Source organism: Excalfactoria chinensis, chromosome 5, assembly GCF_039878825.1.
Source record: "Excalfactoria chinensis isolate bCotChi1 chromosome 5, bCotChi1.hap2, whole genome shotgun sequence".
NCBI classification, from domain to species: Eukaryota; Metazoa; Chordata; class Aves; order Galliformes; family Phasianidae; genus Excalfactoria; species Excalfactoria chinensis.
This window is the reverse complement of record NC_092829.1, coordinates 21,020,381-21,047,340: the sequence shown is the minus strand read 5'-3', so window position 1 is coordinate 21,047,340 and position 26,960 is coordinate 21,020,381. Positions and strand designations below refer to the sequence as shown.

The window sequence follows — 26,960 nt, the reverse complement described above, 5'->3', positions numbered from 1 at the left end:
GAAAGAAAACTTCAGGACAAAGTTGAAAATATTGTTAAAAATGTTTTAATTACTAAAATAGAAAATCAAGATATTCTTTCCTATGTTCCAAACGCCAGCCCTCCTGCATTAGACATTTGAGACTCACAACATTGAGTGAGCGCTGCTGCTGGGCAAGATTTGTAGATACTGTAACCAGTATCAGGAATTAAAATCCAAGTAATTAAATGTAATTTTTGGACTGAAAGCTGTTACTTGTGCTTCTTCAGTCACACGTACTGGGCAGTTCCTGGTAGTCGGGATAAGAGACTTTACAAAGGAGAAGATAAAAATCAGTGGTGCAAGTAGAACTCTTCCTTTAAAAGGCTGCTTGGTCTTTAGTTAAGCTAATAAATAATATCATTGCACTAGGGTGTGAGGACGACTGGCTTCTCTATATCGTCAACCCACTTAGTAATTCAGATGTAAACAGTAGGGGCTCAATTCTGCAATTTCTTGTAAAAGAAACCCTTGAGCTGAGATTTTGTTTCTCTTGTGAGTGCAGGATCAGGCCCTTGATGGAGAGCAGCAGGTGAGTTTCAGTTAATGAATTGTGCCACTGACAAATGAAGGCCCTGAGCATTCAGATTTAATGCAACTTTGGTACAGGATAATGGATGCTCCACATAGAATATGTAGTACCAGAGTTTGAGGCAAAGAATGCAGAAAAGAAACTTATTCCACATGGTATCTGTCTTCTTCTAGACATCCTCCCTCAGGACAAAACCAAACCCTCAGGTACTTGTCAGGGCTAGGCTCTATTCACTTGGCAGATACGCTTCTGCTTGTGCCTTAAAAATAATAGCCCACCTTGCTTTCATGTTTCACATACAGCCTGGTTGCCTATGGCTCTTGGCCTCAGGATCAACTAAGAGAGTTTGTCATAGCACTGGCTCAGACTGGAAGCCTTTTGATTCATTATGTTAGCTACTTCTCAGGAGTAATGCACTTGGCTAGTAATCACTGCAGCCTTCTTCATGTTCTCCAAAGAATACAAAGGTGAAGAAAATCGGGTCATTCAGGAGAAGATGAATGTTTGCTGTCATGTTGTTGAAACCAGGCTGTGCACTAAGTTTTCCCGAACGCTAAGCAGGGGAATAAGAAAGGTTCCTTGTTAAGAAAAGGGTGGACTCCATGGCTACTTTCTTCCTGCTCCAACACATTTTTGTAGTGAGGGAGGAACAGAAGTTTGGTGTGGTGCTGATGCATTTCCCAACATGAATCTCTAACAGATTCTGATAAGCACAAGTAGGATGCTCATTTCCTATTCCAGAGAAACAGTCTGAGTTTACAGCAAGGTGTCAAAGGTGGGACAGTTACAGGCTGCTCCACCCCCACCCCTTGGACTCCCGGTGCTGACTGAACTTGTTCAATCAAAAGCATGCTTTGCATCGTAGCACCATAAAAGCTGAGGTAGGGAAGTCGGGTAACTTAATCAGCCATCGCCAGACTTGTGCTGCTAACAGGAGGGAAATGACTCATGTTCATAGTAAGGTAAATTCCTAGGACTCCAACCTACTTGGTGAGATTAGTTAGGATTTGAGTGCACTGTTTCTTCCTTGTGCTGGGCATTAGCAATTATTTTCAAATCCAGTTTCTGGAGAAGGTAGTGTGAGTGCAATCTTGGGTTTGACCAAAGTGAAAAAGCTGTGCTGTACCATACGTATAAGTGCAAATGCCTGAAAGGAACAGAGTGTTTGTCATAAGGCAGGGGTGCATAAAAGCAGCTTTTAGTCATAAGGATAATACCCCTCTGTTCCTAAGTAAGTTCATCTTTAAGTTCCATATTCCACAATGAATAGAAGGCAGTCAAGGCAAAGCAAACTATTAAATCAGACACTTTATCTGGCTGCATCCTTAATTTCCTTGTGGTGTAATGTGACAAGCATTTCTTTTGGCAGTGGAGTTTCAATATCTGGCATAGGTACATATCTTGCTGCCTAGTTTTGTGCCTGCACAACTGTGTGTTACAACTGCAGATGCTAAAATGAATCAAGGCCTGATATCCAGATGTGCAGCCATACAGTACGGACTTTTAAGGGGCAGCACAAAGGTAGTCATGCAAACTGTTCGGCACAGATGTTGCTTAAGAAACTACTGCTGAAAGAAATGCTTGATGTGGTACAGCCTATGTTTCAGCCAATACCTTTCCTAACACTATACCCAAAGAGTGCTCATAGAAAGGCTGATATCTTCTTGTTATGTATTAGCTAACAGCTGGGTACTGGGAACACTGAGGCTGGGAGTATCCAGGGTTACTGTTTAATTGTCTCTGAATGGCTGTTGGTGTCGTGTATGTATTTCTGTGTTTAATGTCTTGCAAGCAAACTTCAGTACTGTATCATTAAAGTAAATGGGGGAGGAGAAATAACATCCGTAGTTTATCAGCATGTCCCAGATATGCTGTGCTTTTAGCAATGGGATGCTATACAAATGTGCTGGTGAAAGCTGGCTTTGAGTCCCTTGCAGATACTCTGCAGGAGTTTAGGCCTTTTGACTTTCAGAAGGCAGCTTCTGGATTATTTATGACAATCAAAACTATATTGTGGCAACTTTCATTATGTGCAATGCCAATCCCAGGTGAGGATCTGTTTTCTAGCTTTGGTCCATTTTCCACTCTGTGACTGACTCCAGCAGGATAACGTACCTGGAGATTTCAGTTTGCTTTCTCAAAACTTTCAGAAATGCTGAAATCCACAGGAATGTCACAGTTCAATACGTTATCCCCAGAGACTGCAGTAAGTGAAAGGTAGCACCCAGAGTCCAGCTTGTCTCTATGTTGTTCACTTTTTTTGTTAACTGTAAAAGGAAAAAAGAGCAATTGTTATCAACAGTGTTCTCAATATGTTGAGAGTTGCACGTGACAGCAACTACACATAACAACCCTGGAAAGACTCAGTAGCTGGTTAGCCAGAGCAATGAACCACTGCATGTTGATTGATAGAGAAACTGGGAAAGCTGGTTTGGGGATTGAACTTCTTCTCACCTGTAAGAGTGTGTTGTCTCTGAATCCAAAACCTTCCTTTAATAAAGCGGTGATGTAAGTGAGATCCATGCAGAGGAAAGGACTGGCTGAGCTGAATCTCTCCATGTTATCACAGACTAGAGAAAGAAAAAATAATTAAAAATGAAAATCAGCAGAAAATAAAGGGGCTTTTGAACTGGCTGTAAGCCAAAACCTACTAAATCTCTCATCACCTACTTCTATATGTGGGGGTATATAACACATGGTACATACTATGTTTGATGAAAAGTTACCTTCTTTGGCTTTTCTTTCAAAATCTCTCACTTCCAGAACTCCTCCCTGTTCATAATCTGAAAAGAAAGAGGTGAGAAAATAACTTCACAAACCTGCAAGCAGCCGAGTTCTAAACCTATCTCCAGTCTCCAGGGTTCTACCCTCTGGTTAGCATGCTTGCATGCAGTAGATTACCCAAAACCAATTTACCTATTAGGTTGGTGTCAGCTGCTCGATCATAGTAATATGAGAAAGCATAGAAGGAACTTCCACGAATCTCATCTGGTTGGTGCAGTTTTCCTTTGACAACCTTCAGTACTTCCAGGTAGCAAGGCTTGAATCCTGTCTCTCCTGCCAGGACAAACACAGATGGGGTGAGCTAAGGAGGCACAACCAGGAGATGGAGGAATTGGTGGCAGGAGCATGAAAATGGGAAGAAGCAGAGATAAAAGAATCAGAAGAGCTTAGATAGCCCCTCTACAGTCCAGCGTGGTCCCTGCATGGAGTGAGCACTCTAGATCACTATCATCAAATGGAACTGGCTAAAGCAGTTCACAGCAATATCTGACATGTGAGCTGAGCATACTAAGGTAGGTACATGAAATGCTTCCTCATTATGCAAAGATCCCATTGTTATGTTCTGTGGTCAGCAGAATCTCATTTATATTTGCTACTACCTGTAAGGTAAAACTTTACTTTCCCTCCCCTTCACGTTGTAATTTATTAGTCCAGTTCACACACTGAATCAAGCTCAGTGATCATGTTTCCTACTGTAAAGCAAAGTAACATCAGTCACCAAAGGGGACTGTTCTGGCCATTGCTGGTAGCAACTTCATGCTCTGCTTGCAATATTAGGGACAGTATTTTTAAGAAAGAGTTCTGCAAGGGGATACTCTTCAGTCTACTAGTTGTTGTACCCTAACACAGCCAGAGAGCTCAGCTCCAAGCTTCAGAAAGAACTCTCCTGTTTGTGCGGGTAACTGACATTTCCTACTAAGGCAGTATATAGTAAGCACAGGCCAGCTACTCTTATAGCTTCAGATCTTTCTTTGGCTCTATCAACACTCTGTATGTCTATGATTGGAGAGTTATCCTTCATACTCTAAGATAACTGATGGAGTACTTGTCAAGAAAAAACATGCAGATGCTGTAGGCAAGACTTATCTTACAAGGAGCAAAAAGCTGCCTTATTTTACCTTCTTTGTTGCCACCATATCGGTACTTCACTCCCCCAAAGTGCCACTCTGCTTCTAGTTGCTTTGGCAAACAAGAACTGCGGAACATTTGTCCATCTGCAACTGGAAATAAGAGATCAGGAAGGTTACATTTTAATGCAGTTATCAAACATTGTGCAAAGCCAGAAAAAAAAGGCTGAAAAATCTTAATTAAGTTCTTCAAGGAAAAGTAAGGAAATCTAAACTGTGCGACCTACTGATGGAACCTGCTTTATGCCGTTTGCATTTATGTGGATGCTGGTAAAGCTGTGTGTTGGTGGTTGTCTGTGTCTCTGCTGTGTTTGTGTGTCCACGTGCACTTCTGGGATTTACCCTCAGTCTCACTGCTAATTCAAACTGGAAAAGCAGCCTTCATAGAATCATAGAATCACAAGGTTGGAAAGGACCTACAAGGTCATCTAGCCCAACTGTCCTCCCTCTACCATACCTACAGAAAACCACTAAACCATATCTCCTAGCTCCCTATCCAGATGCTTCTTGAACACTGCCAGGGGTGACAACTCCACCACCTCCCTGGGCAGCCATTCCAGTGCCTGACCACTCTCTGAGAGAAAAAGTTCCTTTTTATGTCCTGTCTTTCTCACAAGACATTCCTGAAAAAAAGCAGTAGGTTCAGTTTCTGGACAGATCTCCACCAGGAAAACAGACAAGTGTGAAATACAGCAGTGAAGGCAAATGAAATGGGTTGCTGACAAAAGACTAAACCTACTTATCTCTTTAGATATCTTCAGTGTTTTCTTATCTGGACATACCTTCTGTATTCAAAGCTCCAAGAGTTGCTAGTCTGGCAGCTTTCAATCCAAAACCCAAATAGCTGCAAAAACAAAGGAAGACATCACTGTTTTTAATTCTTGCATTTTTTATATGTTCCATCCATAGTCTCCTGGAGCACTCAAACCAAATTTCCTTTCTTTGTTTCCCACTATTCTATGTGAAGAAAATAAAGAGTTCTCCTTGCCTGAACAAGTCCCAGGTCCCAAATGTACAAAATGCCATGACACGTTATGCTGTAAGATGGGTAGATCTAAAACTGCAGAAAGTGGTTTGACTTGGTGTGATATTTCTACAAGACATTAATTGAAAAGTCAAGGTGTGTGAGTGTTAAAAACCAGGGATAGATAAGGTTTATAAAATGTAAATTAAATAAAGATGTGTCTTCCTATGAAGTTCACATCTGACTTCACAGAATTCCACTGTACTACAAGCTAGGACTGTGAACAACACTTAGGAGAATGTCATTACATGTTAATGGCTTTAACGATGCAACGAGATTAAAAACCTGCCAGCCTCGTCCCTTTAGTAGTGTTAGTACAAGTTTTTACATGAGAACCAGTGCTAAATTTATCTCTGTCTTCCTTGTTTTTATGAGATAATAGTTGTGGGCTGAGACAAACGCTACCACACACGGTTGAGTTCTTCACCGGATTATATAAATCATGCAGGGGAACTCTGGGTGTCGCTGCAGACATCTCAGGTACCTTTTTGCTTAATTCGGTAACAAAACTGCATTCTTTCAGGCCAAGATTCCCCCTGGCTGGCTTAAGAGTCTGTGCTCCATGTTGTGTATTGGCTGTCTTGTTGTCCAGTTGCTTTACATCAGCCTAAGTTGTACTTTTTATCCAGTTACTGAAGAGATGGGCAATTTGGAATTGAGAACTAGGAATTTAATTAATTTGATTGAATTATGTCCAATGGCACAATGGCTACCATTCTGTTTGTTCCAGAATATTTGGCTAAAACTGAGTAATAAAAATTCTTAGAGTACTCATAATGCTTCCTTTTCCTTTGATGGACTGTTATTACTTTGCACTGTTAACGACCTGGAGTATTTCCAGCCTACTGTCATGTTTCAGTTCAACTCAGGTTTCAAGCAGGTAAAAAAATGTAGTAAATAAGTCATGGTCCCAACAGCTGCCAATAGGACAACACAAACATTTTTGGTCTCAGAGGCTGCAGAGAGATTGATTCTCCCACTACAGCCAGCAGCCTTTTTGCTCCTCACCTGTGGGTATAGAGCTTGTAGGTGCTGTTAAACATTTCAAATGAGGTAAGAAAATCCCCAGGGCTTTCCTTCAAGGTTTCCTAAAAAGTAAGTAAAAGAAGAAAACTTTTAGTTGTAATTATACAACAAAAAATAAATAACTGATAGAATATCAGAGATACACCCTTTGAAAGCAAACAGTCTTTCAGTGGTGCCCGTTGCTGTAATACTTGCAACACTGAGTTTATTTATTTGCATCTATGTGTTACTGCAGTGTATAATAGGGGAGCAAAGGATGAAAATGCTCTTTGGTTCACTGCATCTTAATTTTTCAGAGTACTTCTGTGCTTGCCTATATACACACACAGAATCCCCACTGAAATTAACTGTACTCGAAGCACTATGAACTTTTCCAGGCCAGACTAGAGATCAGGCACAGAGAAGAATCTAAAACTTCAAATTAAAGTAAAATAAACCAGATTTTTCCCATGTTAAATTATTTCCTGATAGTCAAAGATACACTGTGAACATTCAGTCTTTGGGCTTCTTTATCTCCTCGTTCCATCTACCTTCAGTTCTCGCCTCACCACTTCCAGCCTTCTTCCTTTCAGAGTGTTCCCTCTGTGTTCACCTTTGCCCTACCAATACTCAGTCTCTATTTCCTTGCTACACTGACTTTAGTTCTTGTAAATCTGAACCTGTTTTGAACTCATTTACCATTCTTTTCTGTTTCCAGTTCCTGAGGCCTTTATCCCTTAATCTTTCCTCTGCTTCCTCTAACCTCATCTCCCATCCCTTCTTGGCTCCATGCCTTCATATCAGACACTACCGCTCTGGGCCAAACCAGGGCCAAACCCTGAGGAGGACTGAACCTTCAGAGTCACTGCTGCTGCCATTCCAGTAACCAGACAGACCTGCAATTACAGAGTCCTGGACGGCAGCCTGCCTGATGCAGAAAGAGGTCTGGCAGTATTTAGCTTAAGTCTCTCCTGAACAAACACAGACTGGTTTGTTTTTGGCATCGGGTAGATTTGTGTAGGAGTGGCGGTGACCCTCGGTCCTGCCATAGTTTTGAATTCTCTTCCTAAACCTTACGTCACAAAAACTCCAAAATAGGAGAGTCCTGAAAAAAATTGGTTGAAGAACTGTTTTCCTGCCCCTTGCCCTCACAAACATGTACAATTCACACGCTCCCTGGGTCAGGCAGGCATTAGACAGACAGCTTCATAATTATGATGGTTGAATTCTAGTTGCTTATAACTTTGGCAACAGCCAAATCATGGAAATAATAACACAATGTTAAAACAGCTCTTTGCAGTTACCATTCTGCATCTTCTATTTGCTTGCAAATCTCTATTTCATTAATGAATCTCCTAGTGTTACAGTGTCATTCTTCAATAAAATAATACAAAAGCAAATATGCAACTATCTCAGGTTATACGAGTAAGAAAAGCCTCTGCAAATCAAGGGACAAAATTCTGTCACATGGGCAGAATTCTTCAGAAGCATCCCAAGCTATATGTGTACTTTTTGGTGTGAAATTGATAGCACAGGCTTGAAGCAGGCATAGCATACAAGCAGGATACACGAAGCCTTACTCCAAACTGCTCTACTATTCATATTGTTGGTTCTCATCAGAAGCAAACCTACAAGACCTTTTCCTGTAAAGCCATAAGGAGAAGTTTGAATCCTCAACTAGAGTCCAGTCTCCTTTAACAGCCCTATTTAGTCTCTAAAACCCTGACATAAAACACCCTTTCCTGTTGGTCCGATGCCCGGTTCAGCAGGTGTTATCAGCACAAAACAGAGGGCGAGCCCAGAGTGCTTACGGCTCTGCAGAACACGATAAGGTTGCACATCAGGTTTCAACATCACCCACCATGGCAGAACTAAAATATTCTGATATGAGATCCATGTGTTCAGTGGTCCCCAAATACTTGTTGGAGAATTTCCATTCTTGTGAGCAAAATATGTTAAACTACTTCAGAAATAGCAAGAGGGACAAAAACAACTTGGCAGTATGGAGGTACTGAATGCTGCGGCGTCCTTCCGCTGTTTAACATCTATGTAGTTTTTCCATGCAATCTTCAAACTTGGGTCCCCATCCAGACTGTTTCTAAAGAGAAACAGCATGTCTGAAAAATCCAGCAGAGATGGGGAGATTCCCCCAGAGACAAGAATTATCCCAGGCAATGAGAAGGAACAGATAAGTGAACAGAGAGGGAGAAGCTGTGCTATTAGAAATAAAAACATTTGCTCCATTAGACAGCAACCCCACCCTGCCACTAATTAGTGAGGATCTGCTATCAGACTGCAATGGAAAAAAAGGATAACTCAGAAGATACCCTAATTTGCTGTAAATGTAAGAATAGTCCCTAAAAACATGCTGCATTTATTGAATGCAAAGTAATTGTCTGCACTCATGGGGATTTTCCAGCCTGAGTCTAGAAAACAAAGGCTAATTCTCTTTGGTTTTACACATTTGCTTTCTTTTTCCTTCCTACTTATCCAGGCTCCTTTGTTTGCAACCGCCTATCAGCCAACTGCTGATGTCAAAGGGAAAGGCTGTGCAGATGTTCAGTACATCAGAGATGTTCTGTTTGTGCCAGAGCAGACAAAATGAGAGCACAGAGCCCTGTATTCGCACTGGCATTGTAGTCTTGACTCGTATGTTTACAGCCACTCCTCACCTCAAACCGTGGCAGAAACGTGATCTGGGTTGAGGCTCCTCCCAAGTCCAGGGTCCCAACAGTGTGCTGGTTCTGGCCAGAAAGCTGCCCTGCAAACCACATCATGTTCAGAACAGCCCGAAGTGGCAAAATGCTACAGTGTGGATACTGCACGCATGCTCAGGCAACTGACCAATTCCCACATTATCATAGCAATACAGGAAGGCTGAGTGGGCCTTCAAAGACAAAAGCCATCACAGAGATGTTGTTATAAAGAAGGTATTAAGAAAATTTCTTCTCTGACTCAAAATTTCACATGCAAAGAGACAAAAGCAGACGAATGTTTGGGTATGTATTCATAGAAGATTGTCAGGGATAGTGTTATAGTTGCATAAATTCTGCAACTACCACAGCGCTCATCAAGAACAGTAGGAGAATAAGGACAGATAGTAAGAGCAGAACAAACTGTTATCATCTCTGTTCACCAGGAACAGCTACTTTTAATTTCTTTTTCTTGGTTTGTTTACTCACATTTCTACTGCAACACTGATTTTATTCTCTCTTTGCAAGATTGCACTCCCAGAACTTTTCAGAGCATGTGTGGCTAATGCATGCTGTTGCATCGCGTTTACTGCACAGTTCACAGCAGGATGAAGAACACCATAAAACTCCACTTCCCACCTTTTAACAGGTTAGTGGTTCCATGCCTCGACATGCATTACAGAAACCAGCTTGCCAGTGCCTCCCAGTCCCAAGTAAATCCTGGCACCTTCTGGACCAAGATGCTCTCTTCTTCCTACAACTGGGACTCAGCCTCTTGGACAGAGTCTGCCCAAGTCAATCCACTGCTTTAGCACTGTCGCCACAGCAGGGAGGAAAAAGAAAGTACAGCAACCAAGGCAGAGGGACACACAAAGACATCATCTCTGCAGAAGAAACTCAAGTTCACATTTAAAGTTATACAGAATTAGCTACCTGTCAAAAAGTTCACAGTGATCCAGGCTAAAATTCCTGCAAAGAGTGAAAAAGGAAAAACAAAAGTCACCACTGAATACTCTCATGACCTCCTGCCCATTCTTTCCACCACTCCAGATTACTTATTTAGTTATGATTTCCAGGTAATGTAATATAATCTCCCTAATATTTTAGACATTAATTCAAACTTACAAGTCGGTTTAATATCATGCATTATCCATGTATTAAAAGCTCATTAAGTAGGATAGGAAGAACATTTGTAGCAGGTATGCAACTGTAGCATACACAAAAGTCATTTGTAATTTCTGAAGGATACACACAGAAGCAATGAGCTGACACAATGTATAACTTTCCTTCACCGCTTTTCTTACCAGCCTTTCAATTTCTAACCTGAAATTTGCATGTACTCTGCTCCCTGCTTCAGTGTTTTGGTTTGTGTGACAAAAACCAGTAGCGAGCACTGAAATGCAAAGAGCTCCTCTTGGACTCAAGCAGCTGATTTGATGATGGCACAGGCAAATGTGCCAGTAGAAGAGGGGTTTTAAAACAGAACTTGGCAGACTACACTGTGCTCTGTTATGCCTCACTAGTACTGCTCCCTGTTAATACCACACTTCTTGATACACACTTCATCTATAAACCTAGAGACACACTGTGTGTTGCACCGTGCTTCATCAAACACTTGCAGACTTTATGTTCTTTCTCTTTTTCTCTTGGCCCATATGGACAGATTTTGCTCTTTAATCTTCCTCCATGTACTGGTTGCTTAAGCTTTGTGATAATTCTTTCTGCCTTCCCTGAACGACTTCCAAAGATCTGCCATAATGAAAAGTTCAGAATTGAATGTAGCATCATGGATGGCTTTTATCAGACATCCATACAGGATTATTACCTGCCTGATCTCCAAGGATATGTAGCCAAAATGCATCATTGGTTTGTTCTGCACTGCAAAATCATTTATAAATAGTCACTAACTCCAAGCCTATGTATTTTCTTGCATTATATGTTACTTTCTTTTTTATTTAACTAGCTGCACTTTTTTCAATCTGATTTTATTATTATTATTTTTACACATTTAGGTGACAAAGAAGGCTAGAAATCTTTTTCTTCCTTCCCCCAGTTTAGGTGACCATTTCCCCTTCAAGTTCACTCATTCCTGTCTTCCCTCCCATTCCTCTTTGTTTTCAGGTTTTCTCCCTTCTAAAACACACCTTCATAAGACCCGTCCATGATGCTAACACTGTCCTCTGGAACAAGGAATGGTGACTCCTCAAAGACTTCTTTCACCTGAAGAAAGAGAAAATGATTCAGTTCCTTGCTCTGCACAGTCTTGCTCTGCTATCACAATGACAAAGAAAAGCTTTCCTTTCCACTGCAGTAGAAAAAAAAGGCATGAGTGCATGATAAACAAAATTCTTCCTCTTTTAAGAGCCAGTAAAGAAAGAGATGTATCAAAAGCCTCTCTCCCAGAGCCTCCTATCCACACCACAACAGAGGATTTCAGGACCGTACAAGAAAATCTGTGAAGTCTGTGAGTTTCATGCTATCGTGGGATTACAGTTACTTTTCACAGCTGAAATTCGCTGATGGCAACAGACTGGAGAACTGAGTCAGGAAAGATGAAACAGAACAGTAACACTGTATCCAAAAGACATTAATATTACCTCAGAAAGTAGAGCCTGAGCTTTCTCCTCTGACAGTAAGCGCAGTCCAGCTGTGGCTTTTAGAACTACTGGAGTCTTCTTCCAGAGATGAGGTGGTACAGCATCTACGGCCATGTCCAGCAATCTTTTAACAGATTCAGCACCCTTAAAGGAAGAAATTGTATTTCATATAGTTTCCTTCCTACAGAAAATGAGCCTCCCAACTCCTCAAAACTAGTGAAACTGGTATTCAGTAGCAGAAAATATCCACACCCAAAAGATGCACAGAAACTGTGCTAGGCACCTCGTACAAACCTTAAAGGAATATCTGTGTTGGAAGGTCAGACACATTCAGAGTTACATCTTAGGGCACATAATTAAATGTCATTGTTTGTGTGGAAGTATTTTTGGAGAAGATGGAGGGAGGTAAAGGAACTGAATATCCAACAAACCCAAGCATCTTGCAGTATGATAAAACTAAGTGGTGCAGTTACTGACTGAAACTGCAAAGGTCAGGGGGGACGACTGTGAATCTGTCACTGCACAATTCCAAGTGAGTCCATATAAAGTAGCTTAATAACAACGCCAGCTGTAGAGTGGTTACCACATGAGGCACAGACATCACTGCAGGGCTCTCAGCTATATACACTGCTCTAACAATTATGGTTTGGCATTAGCAATAAGCATTCTCCTGTGAAACTTCTAGAAATGCCTCCTGGTGATGATTTTTCTCCTACCCAGAACACAGGGCAATTCAATGAAATCACAAGAGATCTCAACAAAGTTTTCACAAAGAGCCATCTACTCTTCCCCAGAGTTTCACACTAAAAATCCTGCAGCACTGAATCACACTGAGAAATCTGAAGCTCCCCCTGAGGTAGCCCCAACTCCAGGAGTGCTAAAGCAGGCAAGGCACAGGATCTAATCTATCATTTGCCTGGCACCTCCTTTAGATTGTGAATGAGCTTGCTGTCAGCAGAGGGGATGTGGCAAATGGCAGCTCAGTTCAGGACTGGGTCTGTGTATCAGCACGACTCTTTTAGCTGTCTTTGCCCTGCTGCTCATTTCTGACTCCTGATCAGAGTGGCCTGAAAGAAGCACGCTGTGCATGAATCTGCAACCATGTGCATTTGAAAATAAAGAGGGCTGCACCTAACTTCAATTTCCTATTACAATTCTATTGTAAATTACTAATTTATAAATTAATAAAGTAATAATTAACACACCTGACTGTAGATTACGGAACTGCCTGGCTTTATTTTTGAAAGACACATGAATTAAAAAGAAAACAAAAGTCTAGACTCAGTAGAACAGCAATTGCCGGTACCACTCAGCTACAACTGCAATCAAATATTCTCAAAGGCATGTGACCTAGTTAGATATAGCATTTAAGCAACTAATTATGCCATTGTTGCACTGATGAAATACATGAAGTAATAGCTTCCACTTGACTGTGTGGAAATTAACCCACAAAAGTAGAGCAACAGGTTTGGACAGCCAGTAGTAGAACCTTTACATTTTTCTTGACTCCCTGCATTACAATTAGCAATACTTGAACTGCTTGGTAGAGTGCAACTGATATTATTAGTACAGGAGGATCAACTCACAGGGAATGAAGGAGAGCCTTACCTTTTTAGGCTGATCAGCATAGGCAGAAAGACCTGGTTTCACAGACTCAAATATTTCCCCTTCCAACTCAGGAAGCATTTCTGCACAAATGAGACATTACATAAAACAATCAACAATTCAAATACATAAATATATATATACATTTTAGCTTCCAAAAGGTTGCCTGCAACACTAGTAAAGAGACTGTCCTTGACTTCCCCTTGCAAATATTAAGTCCCCAAAAATGTTCCTACATTTCAAAAACACACTTAACAGAACATTGCCCTTGTGCCCTCCAAGTTCATCGACAATTTATTATGAACTCAGTGTAATTAGAAGGATGCTTGTTCATTATGCCTTTGTAAGCCACGAGTTGTAGCAATGTAGTATGACTGTTGCCTAATCTTAATGAAATTTCCCTTCTTGCCCCCCAGCTAAGTGTGAAATATTAATTCATTTTAAGGCACATACAGTCAGCTCCTGATTATTCTTTGGTGATTCACCCCATTCACAAACAGAGGGAATGAACAGAGCTGACTGTCCCCAGGCACTTGGCTGCAAAGCCAAATAAATGTGACCATTGCTCCCAGAGCAGCCTGGCTCTGCCATGTGTCTCTCACTATTGCATACCGTCCATCAAAGTTGGACGTTGCACCAGCCCTTCCCAAAGAATGCTGAAATCAAGTGAAGCCACACAGGTGCTACATGCAGTTCTGAACGGCTTAATTAGCCTTTAAGCTCTGCAAATTTGCTGGTTAACAGTGCACAAGCTAATTCACACTCCCAAGTCCTGTTTAATGTGCAGCCAAGCTGGGTACCTCCACAGCACGTCAGTTGTAGATACTCAGTAGTGTGCTGCATCTGCTTAACAGTTCTGGAAGCCGCCTAGATGGTTATGACTCTTTAATATACTGATTTCATTTTGTTATAAAACGTTACATCTACAGAATGTAAATATTTGTTGATAGAATTCCAGGTGACGGGGAACTTGACAAAGGACAGTGTTTCCCAATTCAGTGGGACATTCTTTTACGCAGCTGCAGGTGAAGATCTTCAGAAATTCAGTACTTTCCAGTGTACCCAGAAAGAAGCCTCTGGGATTCTCAAGATGTGCAAGAAAGAACTTTGCACATCAAAACACCGCCCTGATGATCTGAAGGACAAATCTTCAGCTGATCCCAAATTCTGTACAAACAAAACCCTCCCGTGCGAAAACAGAACCTGAGTCAACATATGGCGGGTGCACAGACTGACATCAGGGTCTTACCTGGGCTCTTCTGCACAAAGGTATAAATGTGAATCCGGGTTCCAGTGCTTCCTGCATCAAACATTATGCCATAAAAGGTCTTGGCATTTATAGGGCACGTGTTAGGTGGGAAGAGATCCTGAAACCACATCTCTCTGTTTGAATGGGAAAGAACAGGGGATAAAGAAGAAAACGCCAGTGCTAGAAGGATAAGGAGTCTAGAAGATGTCATCCTGCCAGGATCACTTGAGGCAGTCAAGCATGGGTCAACAGTCGTAGAGCTGGTGTAGATCCTGTAGGGAATAACAAATAGGAAGGAAAGTTACTACGAGCCTCTCCTTACCAAGTCTGTAGAAAAAGTTCTGCCTGTACACAAATATTCTGCCCTTTGGATAGAAAAGAGCTTTTCAGCACCTCACCTGGCTCTGCCTCTCAGTACCTTTCTTCTCTATTTTTCACACTTCTCTCTTCATTTTGTTTTTTCACCCTTTTCTCCTGAAAGTTTTCATCCTCAGAATGAGAAAACAAAACCAAACCAGCACAGTTTTCCGGTGGCCCAGTCATCCCAAATGCTCAGGTTGCTTACACAGCTCCTAACATCAGCTTCTGGTAAGCCAAGGCCCTTGGGTGAAGTCAAGAAACTCAGTACTGGATATCCAAATACAACAACGGTATTTCCTTTCTGTTCACATGCATTTCTTTGCATAAGTTCTTTACTAAGAAACTCTAATAAAGAAAAGATACAAGCACTGAAAGATTGGCTTCAGTAGGCGCCTGGTTAAAGAGGAGGAGAATATGTAGCTATCTTTGTTGTTCACTTTAGAACAGCAGAAATGAGTGTGTGGCCAGATACCTGCCTTATGCAGTGTCACTTATGTTGACATGCTCACACACAGAAGCTGCATGCAGCCCAGCATCCCCCAGACATGTGCTTACACATCCGTTTGCTCACAGCACTGAATGTTCCGCCCCATATACCTGCTCATCTGCTTTGTTTGAGACCTCACACGATCTAGTGCTAGCATTCAACTGTGTTTTAGTGATCTATTCAGCCCCACTTGCTCAGTCTCTCTAAATCTTTACTTGCAACCCCTATCCTATACTTACCCATCCCAATTCCTAACCTCTCTCCTTTCTTTTCTACGTGAATTCGACATAGCTTCTATTTCCCTGTACCTTTCACCTATGCCCAGAGAACTCACTCATCCTTCCCTCCCACATTCAACCCTTACGCACCATCCCTTATTTCAACCTTTGTAATTATAGCAGAAGGAGATTAACTTTTACCCATTCTCACCAACCATATCATGCTGAGTCATTCTTTGAGCACCCTTCCAACTCACTCGAGCGCTCAGCTATCTCCAGAGCAAACACAGAGCTCAGCCTGTTACACAAGGGGAACCTTGCTTATCTCCTGTGACCTTTATTTGATTGCACAGGATCCCCTCTGCCTTACAAACACGTCCTGATAAGAGGTTTTATGATGCCACGATGAGCAGCCTGGCCATCCCTCTCTGACAGAGAAGAAGGTGAAGCTGTTCAGGGCAGGTGTTGTTGTGTAATGCAAATATGCTGTTTACTAAACAACCACAGCTAAAACCGAGCACCTGCCTTGTGAACAAACCCCAGAGTCTTGTTACAGGCAGCACACGTGACACTTACATAAGCCGCATGATCTCGGTTGATCCGAAAATATCTGACCAACTGCCACCATTAACACATGCTCTTCTTGCCAGCTCTCCTGACTGATGAGCCCTGGCCTCCCCTGAATGTCTCCTGTATGAAGTGCCTCTTCTGTGGCCCTTCTCTGCCATCCAGCACCATCTCACGCTTCCCATTCCCTACCTCTCCCCTGGCTTCTCCCTTTCTTTCCACCTTCATCCTCCTAAGATCCCCCCTGCCCCCGCATAAAAAATCCCACGGCAACCCCTCGCTATAAAAGAGAAAAGCACACGGAGTCACCCTGATGAGCAGTTCCGACCTTCTAACCTGGTGCACAAGAAGCAGAGATGGGCAAGGAGAGCACGAGGGCAGCACCAGCAGAGGGAGGTGTCAGAGATGCGGGTGGAAGTGGAATTTGAAAAGGGGGTCAGAAGAAAGGACAGAGGGAACATTTTAGGGTACGGCTGGACGGCAGGGAGGAAAGCGGAGCCACAGACGTACGAGCGCGGGTTCACGAACGCGAGCAGCCGGCCCGGCAGTCACGGCGCGGTACCGGCAGCCAGCGCAGCCCGCCCGGCACGCACCTGCAGCGGGACGCGCGGCCGCCGCTCCCCTCCCGGCTCCCGCAAGGTCGTCCTTCAGCGCGGCGTTCCGCTGCGGGGTGCGGGCGCTGCGTCAGGCGGGTCAGCAGAGCGCAGCCCGAGCGCTTTGCGCGAGTTCGAGTTTATTATTACTCGATCGGAGCGGCGAAACGCGCTCGCACAGGCGCAGGGACCGGTTCGGAAAGTTGAAAGTTAACCGAGTCGGACGTTAGTCAAACATTGACCGGCCGTAGCGGCGCGGGGCACGGCGGGCTCGCGGCACGCACGCCTCGAAGCCAACACCGCCCGCAAGCCCGCCGTGTCGCTTCCCGTCTGCGTGGCGCCGCCGAGACGCCTCGACTCCGGCGGCTCCCGCACGTACCGCGCCGGTCCACGCGGGTAACGGCGCGGACGCGAAGAGCGGCGCCACGCGAGCGCCCGTCCCTCGCGGCCCGGCCCTGTCAGCGGGCAGCGCGGAGCCTCCCCGCCGGGGCCGGACGCGGTTCCCAAGGCGACGCGGCGCCGTTCCTCCCCCCCCCGCCCGCAGCCCCGCGCTCACCGGCCGCTCGGAGCGCCGCCGGCGCCACATCCCGCCGGTACCGCGCGTCACGCGGCGCGCCGCCCGGCGCGGGGGTTGCACGTCGCCGCCCGGTTTCCACGGCAGCGGGCGGTAACGGAAGCCGCGGAATGGAGGGCGGGCGGGCTCCGCTGTGGGAGGCACGGCTGGCGGAAGCCGAGGCGGGCCGGGCCGAGTGCCGGGAGGCCGCCCGGCTGCTGGCCCGGCGCAACGCGGAGCTGCTGTGGCGGCAGCGGCACTCGGAGAGGGACGCGGCGGCCGTGCTGGCGCTCCTCACGGAGCAGGGCCGGGCGAAAGCGGCGGAGGTGCGAGCAGGGCTGCCGGGGAGGGCGCCTGAGCCCCGTTCCGACGGCTCCGAGTCCGCGTACCGAGGGAAGGGACACCTCCGAAACTGGAACTGAAACTACGAGCTCGCTCCGAAAGTAACGCCTCCCGCATATTTTTCCATGGATACTACAATAGCTACAAAGTGTACAATAACGCTGTTTGACAGGGCAAATTCTCAGCCAGAAAACACCCTTTTTCGACATAGTCACTACCATTAGCTGTGCGTTTTCACCAGCCGTGAACAAGCTCCTGTATGCCATGCTCATAAACATCTGCACCAGCAGAGGTGACACGCTGGCTCTGCTGACAGGCACCACTCACAGCTCGCCGTGCTTACATCCACTGGCTGGTCTCCATTCAGCAAAGGCTGATGAACACCGGTGTCAGGGGGTGCATGGAGGAATTCACACCTTTGCTCCATCCACCCTTCCATGTCTGACACCATTCTATCAGGCTGTCCCTCTGCTGCCATCTGTCGCACGGCAACAACATGGAGCAGAATATTGGTGGGAAGGTTCAGCCTCAACTGCCCCGCCACCAACACCCACCCCTGACCTTGAGGGCCAACGACATCAAATAGGAGGCGTTACTTTTGGAGCAGAACTCATAAATGATTTTTTAAAGTCTGTTTATTAAATGAGAAGGCACAAATCTTCAGTCCCCAGAACACTGATGGGGTTAAAAGGCAGGGGACAATGCTCTTGATCACACCCCATCCTTTTTCTTGTAGCCATCATGGAAGCCTTTACTCATCCCTTTTCCAGCTGCTTTACCCCCTTGTCTGAACTCCTTCTCTCTCTGCTGCAGCACTGCCCAAAACAACAAGGAAGAAAACCCTCCCTCCATCCTCCATTCTTCAGCAGGCTCACAGGTCTCTTTCTATATAGTACGGTTGGGCTTTCATTGTTCAGGCTTGCGCTGTTTCCCATGCTTAGCACAAACCAAGGGTGGTTCTTTCACTCCCCAGTTTTAAGTACACTTCAATCAGCCTGAGCATTGCAAATGAGGACCCTTCTCCTTTGGTGTCTTCTCGTAGTTGATTTTAAAGAGAAGAACGCAGCTCAGACATTACTCCTTTCTCCCTCCCCCCCTTAGTTAACGTTTCTTGATTTCTATTTTCACAGATCGAGAAATTGAAGAAGGAGCTGATTGATTTGAAGCAGCAAACACAAGAAGAGAACAGGAAACTGGTGAATGAACTTTTTGTCCTCGGAACAATGGGATCCACTGAGCAGGCTGAGCAGTAGTTGTGGTTTTAGTGTGATGAGCAAGTTAGGGCAGCAAACTCTGCTGGAATCCTGAGTGGAAAAGAACTTGAAAAAACAGTGGTGATGTGGGAATTACCTTCTGACTTTCCTGTATTATTTTGGATAATAGGAATACTTTATAGTATCTGAAATAGTATTAAGAACCAGATGGGTAATGGTGAAGCGAGAGACCAGGCAAAGCATGTTTGATTTTTATTGAGTTAACAATAATTAATTATAATTCTTCTATATTTCTCCTTCATTCATTGCTATCGAAGCAAAAGTTCATAAAAAGAACTATGAAAATTGCTGTTCACTAACAGAGGGTGGTGATGCACTGGAACAGGTTGCCCAGGGAGGTTGTGGGTGCCCCATCCCTGGAGGCATTCAAGGCCAGGCTGGATGTGGCTCTGGGCAGCCTGGTCTGGTGGTTGGCAGCCCTGCATATGGCGGGGGGGGGGGGGGGGGGGGGGGTTGAAACTACATGATTGTTATGGTCCTTTTCAACCAAGGCCTTTCTATGATTCTATGATTCTAACAACCTGGCTTCAGTAAGAAACACAGAACTGTGCTCATCTCCACTTTTAGACAGCACCTGCTGTGGAGAAGATTTCTATCCTCAGATTATAAAGAGTAGAAAAGTCTATGACTGATGTTTCAAATAGTGCTTTGCGCTTACTAGTCATTCCTAGGGTTTTTATGTCATTGAAGGGTTGGTAGCTTCTGCTGAGTTTGCAGCCTTTCTGCTCATGATGAATTCTTTATTTTTCAAAACACTGCACTCCATTATGATTTCAGATATTCAGTAGTGTGTGCTCTGTGTTTTACATTACAGTATTTGATGGTTTGCTTCTCCCGTTTTGTTTCCCTCTAACTGGTTATTTGTGAATTGCAGGAAGACTATTATACCCAACAAATAAAAGAACTGGAAGAGAAATTTCTGAATAAAGTTGGAGAAATCAGCCAAATTCAATTAGAACTGAATTTAATAAGGGAATTCCACAAGGAGAAAGAAGCTGTGGAGAAAGAGATGGAAGATGTAAGTTTGTCATAAAGATGGGTCTGTAATACTTAGTAAAAAAGCAACCTGTCTTGCTTCCTGGTATCAGAGTCTGGGGGTAGAGAACAGACACAGCTGATGTACTAAGCTCTTTTCTTTCAGCACAGTTTACAGGGTCTGAGGAAAAGCACTAAGTTTGTAAAAGGCAACGCACTGCTAGAAGTTGCATCCGCAATGGGCCGATGCTGTAGGCTGTTGTGGTTTTTGGTTTGTTTGTTTGCTTCTTTTTAATTTTTAGTTACTTATTTTTAACAAAATGAACATGGAATCATACAAACACACATATGGATGGAGTAGAGGCTTTGGCATGTGTTTTGATCTACACTACACATATTAAGTAGTGGTATTAACTGTAAAACAGCAATCATCTCAGCTGACTGGGGATGGCACCTCAAACAACTTAAGTTGTCTTCCTGACTCAGCTTACCTCATTTTTTTTTCCAGATACAATACAGGTCTTGGAAACAAAACAACATGCTTTCCATGGAGAAAAATGATTGCTCAGTGGCATTTGGTTTGTTAATATATAGCTGCTTTTAAACTAAGACAATAAATATAGTTAGTTTTTCTAAGGATGCTCGAGGCGCTCGATTTCAAACGGTCTTGATGACTGAATAGGCAAACTAAAACTAAGCATGAAACAGGATGACAGATCGTGTGTGTGAATGACTGACTAATATGAAAATACGGGCAAAAGTGAACTATGAAGAATAAGCAGAAGAACAATAAAAGTCAGATTTAAATGAATTTTAGAGATTGTGGGAAGGTTTGATGAGGACTGTGGGTAGTGCCAGGAAAGAGTACCAAGTACCTCCTTGAATACTTGCATCTGCATTTTTAATTATAAGGCTGAAATTAAAACACCTCTATTACAGAAGTTTATCTTTTTATCACAGTTAAAGAAGAGTATCAAAATCTCAAACAGGAGACATCACGATGAGGCTGTGCAACGGGAGAGGAGGTTTCTTGAAGAGAAGGTAAAAGTTGACAGGCAATGAAAGAAAATTTTATCAGAAAGAATTCCTCCCACCAGTTATTCTGGCTTCTATATTTCTGACAGCTCTTTACTCAGCATTTTACAGTTCCCTGTGTTAATATAAGTGCGATGACTGAGTTGAAAGGTAGGTGCAGCTTTCAAAGGAAAGGCATAGGATGTCATGGCCCCAGAGAGGCATTATTCTCCACTGCTGTCAGGAATGTAAGTGCCCATGGATGTTCATTCTTTTTTGTTGGTAAGAAGCTGTGCTAGCTGAAAATTGTGTAGGATTTTAGAACTTATACTGTACCAAGTTTTAAGCTTCAATTCCAAGGGCCTCAAGCAAAGTTTAAACAGGCTTCTCCCTCTTTCAGAAAAGACTAGAAGAAGATACTGAGAAGAAGCTAAAGATGACAAGAGAGGCTGCTCGACATGAAGCTGTTTTGTAAGAAACTCTTGCCATTTCTGTTTTCTACTTTACTAAACCATTTTAGTGCTGTGTTCTGAAGAACTACTTGCTCATGTTACTGCATGTACCTTGAAGGGCAAAATCAGTGATGACTGAGGCTGTTTTTTCTATTTTAAATGTCAAGGTGATGGCAACACTTGCATTTAAACTGTAAGGCTTAATTGGGAAATTAGGACACTGAAGTAATGCTTTTAATAGCAAAAAAAAAGAAGAAGAAAGTATGAAAGTTTGTGATTAAAGTTCATGGATTTTGTTTCACTCTGTCCAGGCAGCTGAACAGCATTGAGAGACAGGTTTTTAAAGAGAACGTTCGTCTTCGTGGTGCTTCATCTTATCACCTGAAGGAGGCAATGGAGTTGTGGAAAATGAAACAGAAGTTAGAAGAGGATAAAACTCTTCTGCTACAGGAAAAGGTTTCTGCACTGTTTTTAGTTCTGTTTCATTCCCCTCCAGGAAGAGGTTCTTGAAGTCCTGGAAAGAGATGAGAGAATAACTTCTCTACAGCCAGACCTATCAGCAGCTATGGATTCAGAGTTGGCTGAAAAAAGAAGAGCTCTGATTCTATCTTAATGATGGAGGAGACTGAAGGGAGTTTTTCTATAATAGTCCAAGGATAGGTCTTTCTGTAGTACACACTACTCACCGTGCCTTTACCTGGCTTCTGTTGCAAACAAGAAACTGACCCAAGAGAAATATTCGCCTCCAGTATGAAGGTGCCAGCATCTTGACTACATTGCCACTGCTGGGGGAAAAGAAAGACATCCAAATTTGGTGTGGAACAAAAGTCCAAGTAATTTCTTCTTCTCATCTTTCAGGAAATCACTGAGAGTTTGATTAGAAAAAAAATCCTACAGATCAACAAGCAGAAAGCACAGATAGGAGATCTGCAGCGTAAAGTGGAAAAACTGGAGATGGTCTTATGTCACAAGACTAAAGAATTTGAGACAAAGACTCAAAAAACGCAGCATCAGGCACTGATAGAAAACCAGGCCAGCATGGTCGAGATCAAGAAACTGCAGCACCTGCTAGAAATGAAGGACCAGGAGATGAACCGAGTGAAGAAACTAGCTCGGAATATCTTAAACCAGAGGACTGAAGTGGAAAGGTTCTTCCTAGATGCTCTGGAACATGTGAAGCAGGAGATCATAGCCAGTAGAAAACACTATAAGGAGAAGGCCCGAGCTGTCTATTACAGGAAAATGATGGAGGCATGTGCAGGGAAGGAAGATTTTCCCAAAATCAAAACATTCAATAGCAACATGAACAGCACAAATAGTGTGTACAGAGACCTAGAAGAAGCAGAGAAATGGTACTGGTATTTCAACATCAAAAACTAGTGCTTATCTTCCTGCCATACCCTACAAAATACAACAAAACCTTTAAATCTTTGTGATTATATTGTCTAGATTTGGAATACTTGTGGAGGCTGCCACAGTGAGAATAACTGTAGGAGGTGTAACATCTTGTCTATTTGCAATGGCTTTATGGGTGCCTAATTACACTTTTTGTCATTATTTCAGTGGATGAAATTGAATATAAGCTCAAAAGAGTCCTTTTCTTATTCTACTGTGTGCTATGGAAGTTAATACTGAACTTTCAGTACAGATGTACTTCTGCAGTTTCTTTCTAGTAATTATTGTTGCATCTCTGGTCTTGATGGGTTGTATAGGCATCATTCTCACAATGCTCTTTTCACTCACTACAGTTACCCATCAATACTGAAGCCTAAATATTACCATTTTGTTACAGTCTTAGTATCTCCTTAGTATGCTGCTGTCAGTTTTAACTGAAGCAACCAGTAGATGGCAAATACCCTCCATTCAACTGTTCATTTGTCAGATGTCAAAGGCCATTGGCTTTGCATTGTACTTTCAAAGCTTGTTTTATTCAAGCTTCACAATAACCTATAAAGCAAACCATTGCATGAAATATACAATGACATCAGTATGAAGATCACATGTAGTATAATACTGATTGGCAGGATTATGTTTGAAAACAAATAAACCAAAATCTGATTTATAAGTGTAAGTATCTAAGAAGTTGTATTAGGATTAAATCGAGGCTACACATGCCACAGTGATCAGTATTATAGGTCTCAAGCCTCCTGCTACAAACTACAGCAAAATCTATGCATTTTAAGCCATAGAATAAGGATCCAGCATAGCTGTTGTTTGCATCCAGCTTTGGTGAGAGATCGCAATTATACTACTCCCAAGTAAAACATTTGCTTATTATGCACCAACCTTTGAGTAACTCACCGATGTGCAATCAATTAGAATGCATCATTCAGCTTACCTTATCTCAAAAATAATACAACAGAAGTACCAATAATTCATAAATCTGAGGGGAAAGTAGTTAACAGAGATCTAAGGAAGCTCCCCCTTAGAAAGAAGAGAAGGGAAAGACTGGAACTGAGAATAAAAGTTGATTGCACATTAACTCTCCTGTGTGTGAATGATGAAAGAGTAAGGAAAAGACAACGTACTTGAAATGAATACGTATCAGTACTAGCCTCCTTCCTCCCTGTATTTATAATCAATAACTGTATAACAGAAAGAGTGGGTTGGGTTTTTTTTTGTTCTACTTATTTAGAGAGCCATGGATTTAGAAGTTAGAAAGATGGTACACAAATGTATCTTTTGGACTTACATACTATGAATAGCTTAACAAATGCAGTGCGTAGGTAGATTTAAAAACACTTTCTTTACATACAGAATCTATGAGAGAAATGCCTTTGACATTTTCTCCTAATCTATTGGTCTTTTCTGTGTTTTTCAGGGAAAATACCCGGTTTGAAAAAGTAGATATCAGTGAATTGACATGGGAACAAAAAGAACGAGTCCTGAGATTACTTTTTGCCAAAATGAACGACACAAATCTGTGGTAATATTCTGCTTCTTCAATAGGTGAAGGCAGAGCTTTCTCTGTTACAGCACTCCAGAGCAGAGGATTCCAGGAGACTCTGCATCTACTATAAGAATCTAGCTAACTGTGTGGCTTGGTATGAGATATTTTAACCTCATGAGAGGTGATACACACCAACTTTGGACATGCACTTTTCTTCCTTTAAAAAACTCTCCTCATCCGCTTATAATTGTAATGATTTTACCATAAAATACAGAATTCAATAGTGAATGTTATGTTCAATTCACATAGCTGATTTCAGATTGCAATAGCCCAATAGCATCCTGACATCTCTGGCTTGCTCTTCATTTTAGAAAACAAGGAGTTAGCTGTGGGATTAGAAACCTGTTTGAGTGTACATCGCCCTCAGATGACAATCAATAACTTGCTGTTTTTTCTTCCTCACAGGAAACACAGCAGAGATCTGGCTACTTCAACTCCAGCTCCTGCTGATGCTAAAAAAGAAAGCATAGCTGGGTAAGACACTAAATTATACTACGCTATTTAACATCTCCACAGTCCTGATAATGTAATTCTCTCTGCCAACCCTCCTCCTTTAGAAATAATTTAGTCTATCTGAAGGTCTATATTGGTGTATATAGATATATACCAAGAAAGTATGTGTGACAAGTGAGGAATTTGTTACTTACTTTTATATTTCCAGTCATGGTGATCTTCTTTTAGCAGGGGGTGTTCAGACAGCTTTCACAACACACAGAAAAATAAAAACCTCGTGCCTTCTTAAAGCCTCTACTGATCAACAAAGCAGTGTTAGTATTTTTAGAGAGAAAATGTGAAAGGCCGCAGTTGGACAGAGAGACATATTTTCAGGTAGAACACAGAGTTTTGATTAAATGACAAAACATATGAAGTTGAATTTGTATTCAGTATAGAATCACTTAAGAGGTAATGGGCCTAAACACTCACGTTCCTGGTTTTCAGAGGCAGACTCAGATGCAATACGCAGCTAATTATAATACTCCAAGGCAAGTAAAACCAACTTACCCTGAAGGAATGAATAAAGAGGAGTTCGACCTTGTTGTCATGGAACACTATGCCAAATATGAGGCAGCCAAGTATTCATAACTTACCATGTAACACCCAGGAACCAGATGAGCAGATAAAATTCATAAAGAGGAACCCCGGAGGGATTTTTATGGAAAGATGAGAGAGCTCCTTCTATGAGGCTGACTGCCGCTTCCACAAACGGGTGTGGAAGTAACGGGTGGCTTCTTGCTTTTATTTTTTGCACAGACAGGGAAAACAAAAGCAGAAGTTGCAGAGCCCCGCTTGCAAAGATGGGTAAACTTTTGAAATGTCCATTTTTAGGACTTACACTGTTAGATAGCTCTGAGAATCCAGACTGCGGTGTCCTCCAGGCAAAAAAAAGCAACCAAAGAAGACCAAGGGTTGACTATAAAATTGTGCTTTAATAGATACCACAGAAATTGGAAATCCTTCATACTGAGGTTATATTATTGTATAACACAGAATTCTTTAGCTCGTACGGTGTATGTTGAAATAAAGGGGATAATAAACAGGTGGGTGAAAAGCCATGATAGCAGTGAGATGAAATACGTACATTGCCATCAGTGAGCATATGCAGCTCCATCTAAAAAGATGTTTAATTAACTAAAAAAGGCAGATCAAATTTTTGTATTCTTAATATGCATAAAATAATCTGATTTCAAATGCTGCTGGAAATGCAGATGATCAGGAAATCTATTTGCACACACGTGTTAAGAACTAACACAGGTGTGGAGAAAGTGCAGTGACTCCTGCAGCTCTTCATCCAGCAGGCATGCTTGATAATAAAGACTAATTTTGCTATCAAAGCTTAATCCCAGAGTTTCCAAGGGAAAGAGATTGTGTGCTTTGAGCAGAAAAAGTCAGAATAGCAATACTGATTAGGAAGAAAATCAATGATTCAAAAGCGAATGACTGTAGACAGTAGTACAGACTATTACTGTGTATTCCTTTCTCAGATATATGAATGAATGCCAATGTGTGATTTACCCAGAATATTTTACCTTTTCAGCACAGAAAATATTGCTTCCAACCAGATATTCATTACACAGCAGGATGAATTATGAGTCATCATCTTCTGCAGCAATCCTTCCACGTATTCAGATATGAACACTACAGACATAGTAAGGCAGCTGTACTTGTGGCATCAACAAGAACAACTTGCACAGCACTTATGGACTCATCTGCGATTTACATTCTGGGAGTCTGCTTGTGAGCAAAGCTGAAGTTCTGTATCTCCTGTCAGCTACGCTGCTGCTTTGACTGTATGTTTGAAATTCATCTGAAATATAACTACTTTCCTCCCCCTTACAATGAAGACTTGATTCTTTCCAAAGCCAGGAACTAGGATGACCCTTTGTGCAGCTCTGGGACGGTTACACCCAAATAGATGTAAATTGATTAAAATGCATTTTCAGTTTGCAATAGTGTGTGTGGAGCTTAAGAGCTCTTGTGATCACACAACAGGTATGTGGAAATAGAACCATGGCATTCCTTGGAATACTGTATGAGGAAATT

The 26,960-nt window shown here is 42.6% G+C and overlaps 2 protein-coding genes across 3 annotated transcripts; one reads left to right on the top strand and one right to left on the bottom strand.

Moving 5' to 3' along the window:
- Window positions 1–29: 29 nt before the first annotated feature.
- On the bottom strand, window positions 30–17,532 carry ENTPD5 (ectonucleoside triphosphate diphosphohydrolase 5 (inactive)). 2 transcript variants are annotated; one of them, XM_072339303.1, is made up of 14 exons: window positions 17,416–17,532; window positions 14,635–14,906; window positions 13,389–13,468; window positions 11,781–11,924; window positions 11,328–11,403; window positions 10,117–10,152; window positions 9,163–9,251; window positions 6,494–6,573; window positions 5,244–5,305; window positions 4,453–4,554; window positions 3,467–3,607; window positions 3,277–3,333; window positions 3,005–3,120; window positions 30–2,817 (listed from the first exon to the last, which is right to left on the bottom strand). In XM_072339303.1, exons 2-14 carry the CDS (start codon window positions 14,843–14,845, stop codon window positions 2,731–2,733), a joined length of 1,281 nt encoding a protein of 426 aa, XP_072195404.1. In that variant the 5' UTR covers window positions 14,846–14,906; window positions 17,416–17,532; the 3' UTR covers window positions 30–2,730. The 2 variants fall into 2 exon arrangements, with proteins under 2 accessions (XP_072195404.1, XP_072195405.1); XM_072339304.1 differs by lacking the exon at window positions 17,416–17,532 and adding an exon at window positions 16,860–16,992.
- An 11-nt stretch (window positions 17,533–17,543) lies between these two features.
- On the top strand, window positions 17,544–26,960 carry BBOF1 (basal body orientation factor 1). Its single transcript, XM_072339300.1, has 10 exons — window positions 17,544–17,738; window positions 18,885–18,950; window positions 19,903–20,046; window positions 20,964–21,044; window positions 21,418–21,488; window positions 21,781–21,925; window positions 22,328–22,827; window positions 24,291–24,395; window positions 24,825–24,893; window positions 26,455–26,960. The coding sequence occupies exons 1-10, from the start codon at window positions 17,544–17,546 to the stop codon at window positions 26,507–26,509; spliced, it is 1,431 nt and encodes a 476-aa protein (XP_072195401.1). The 3' UTR covers window positions 26,510–26,960.

What these genes read in the sequence shown, in the direction of transcription:
- ENTPD5 (XM_072339303.1), bottom strand. Translation starts at nt 14,845, where the DNA reads ATGACATCTTCTAGACTCCTTATCCTTCTAGCACTGGCGTTTTCTTCT. An exon ending in TGGAGCTTTGAATACAGAAG is followed by an intron (nt 4,555 to 5,243) that starts GTATGTCCAGAT and finishes TCTTATTTCCAG; the next exon opens with TTGCAGATGGACAAATGTTC. An exon ending in TGAAAGAAAAGCCAAAGAAG is followed by an intron (nt 3,121 to 3,276) that starts GTAACTTTTCAT and finishes TTCTTTCTCTAG; the next exon opens with TCTGTGATAACATGGAGAGA.
- BBOF1 (XM_072339300.1), top strand. Translation starts at nt 17,544, where the DNA reads ATGGAGGGCGGGCGGGCTCCGCTGTGGGAGGCACGGCTGGCGGAAGCC. An exon ending in TGGAGAAAGAGATGGAAGAT is followed by an intron (nt 20,047 to 20,963) that starts GTAAGTTTGTCA and finishes TTTTTATCACAG; the next exon opens with TTAAAGAAGAGTATCAAAAT. An exon ending in CTCTTCTGCTACAGGAAAAG is followed by an intron (nt 21,926 to 22,327) that starts GTTTCTGCACTG and finishes CTCATCTTTCAG; the next exon opens with GAAATCACTGAGAGTTTGAT.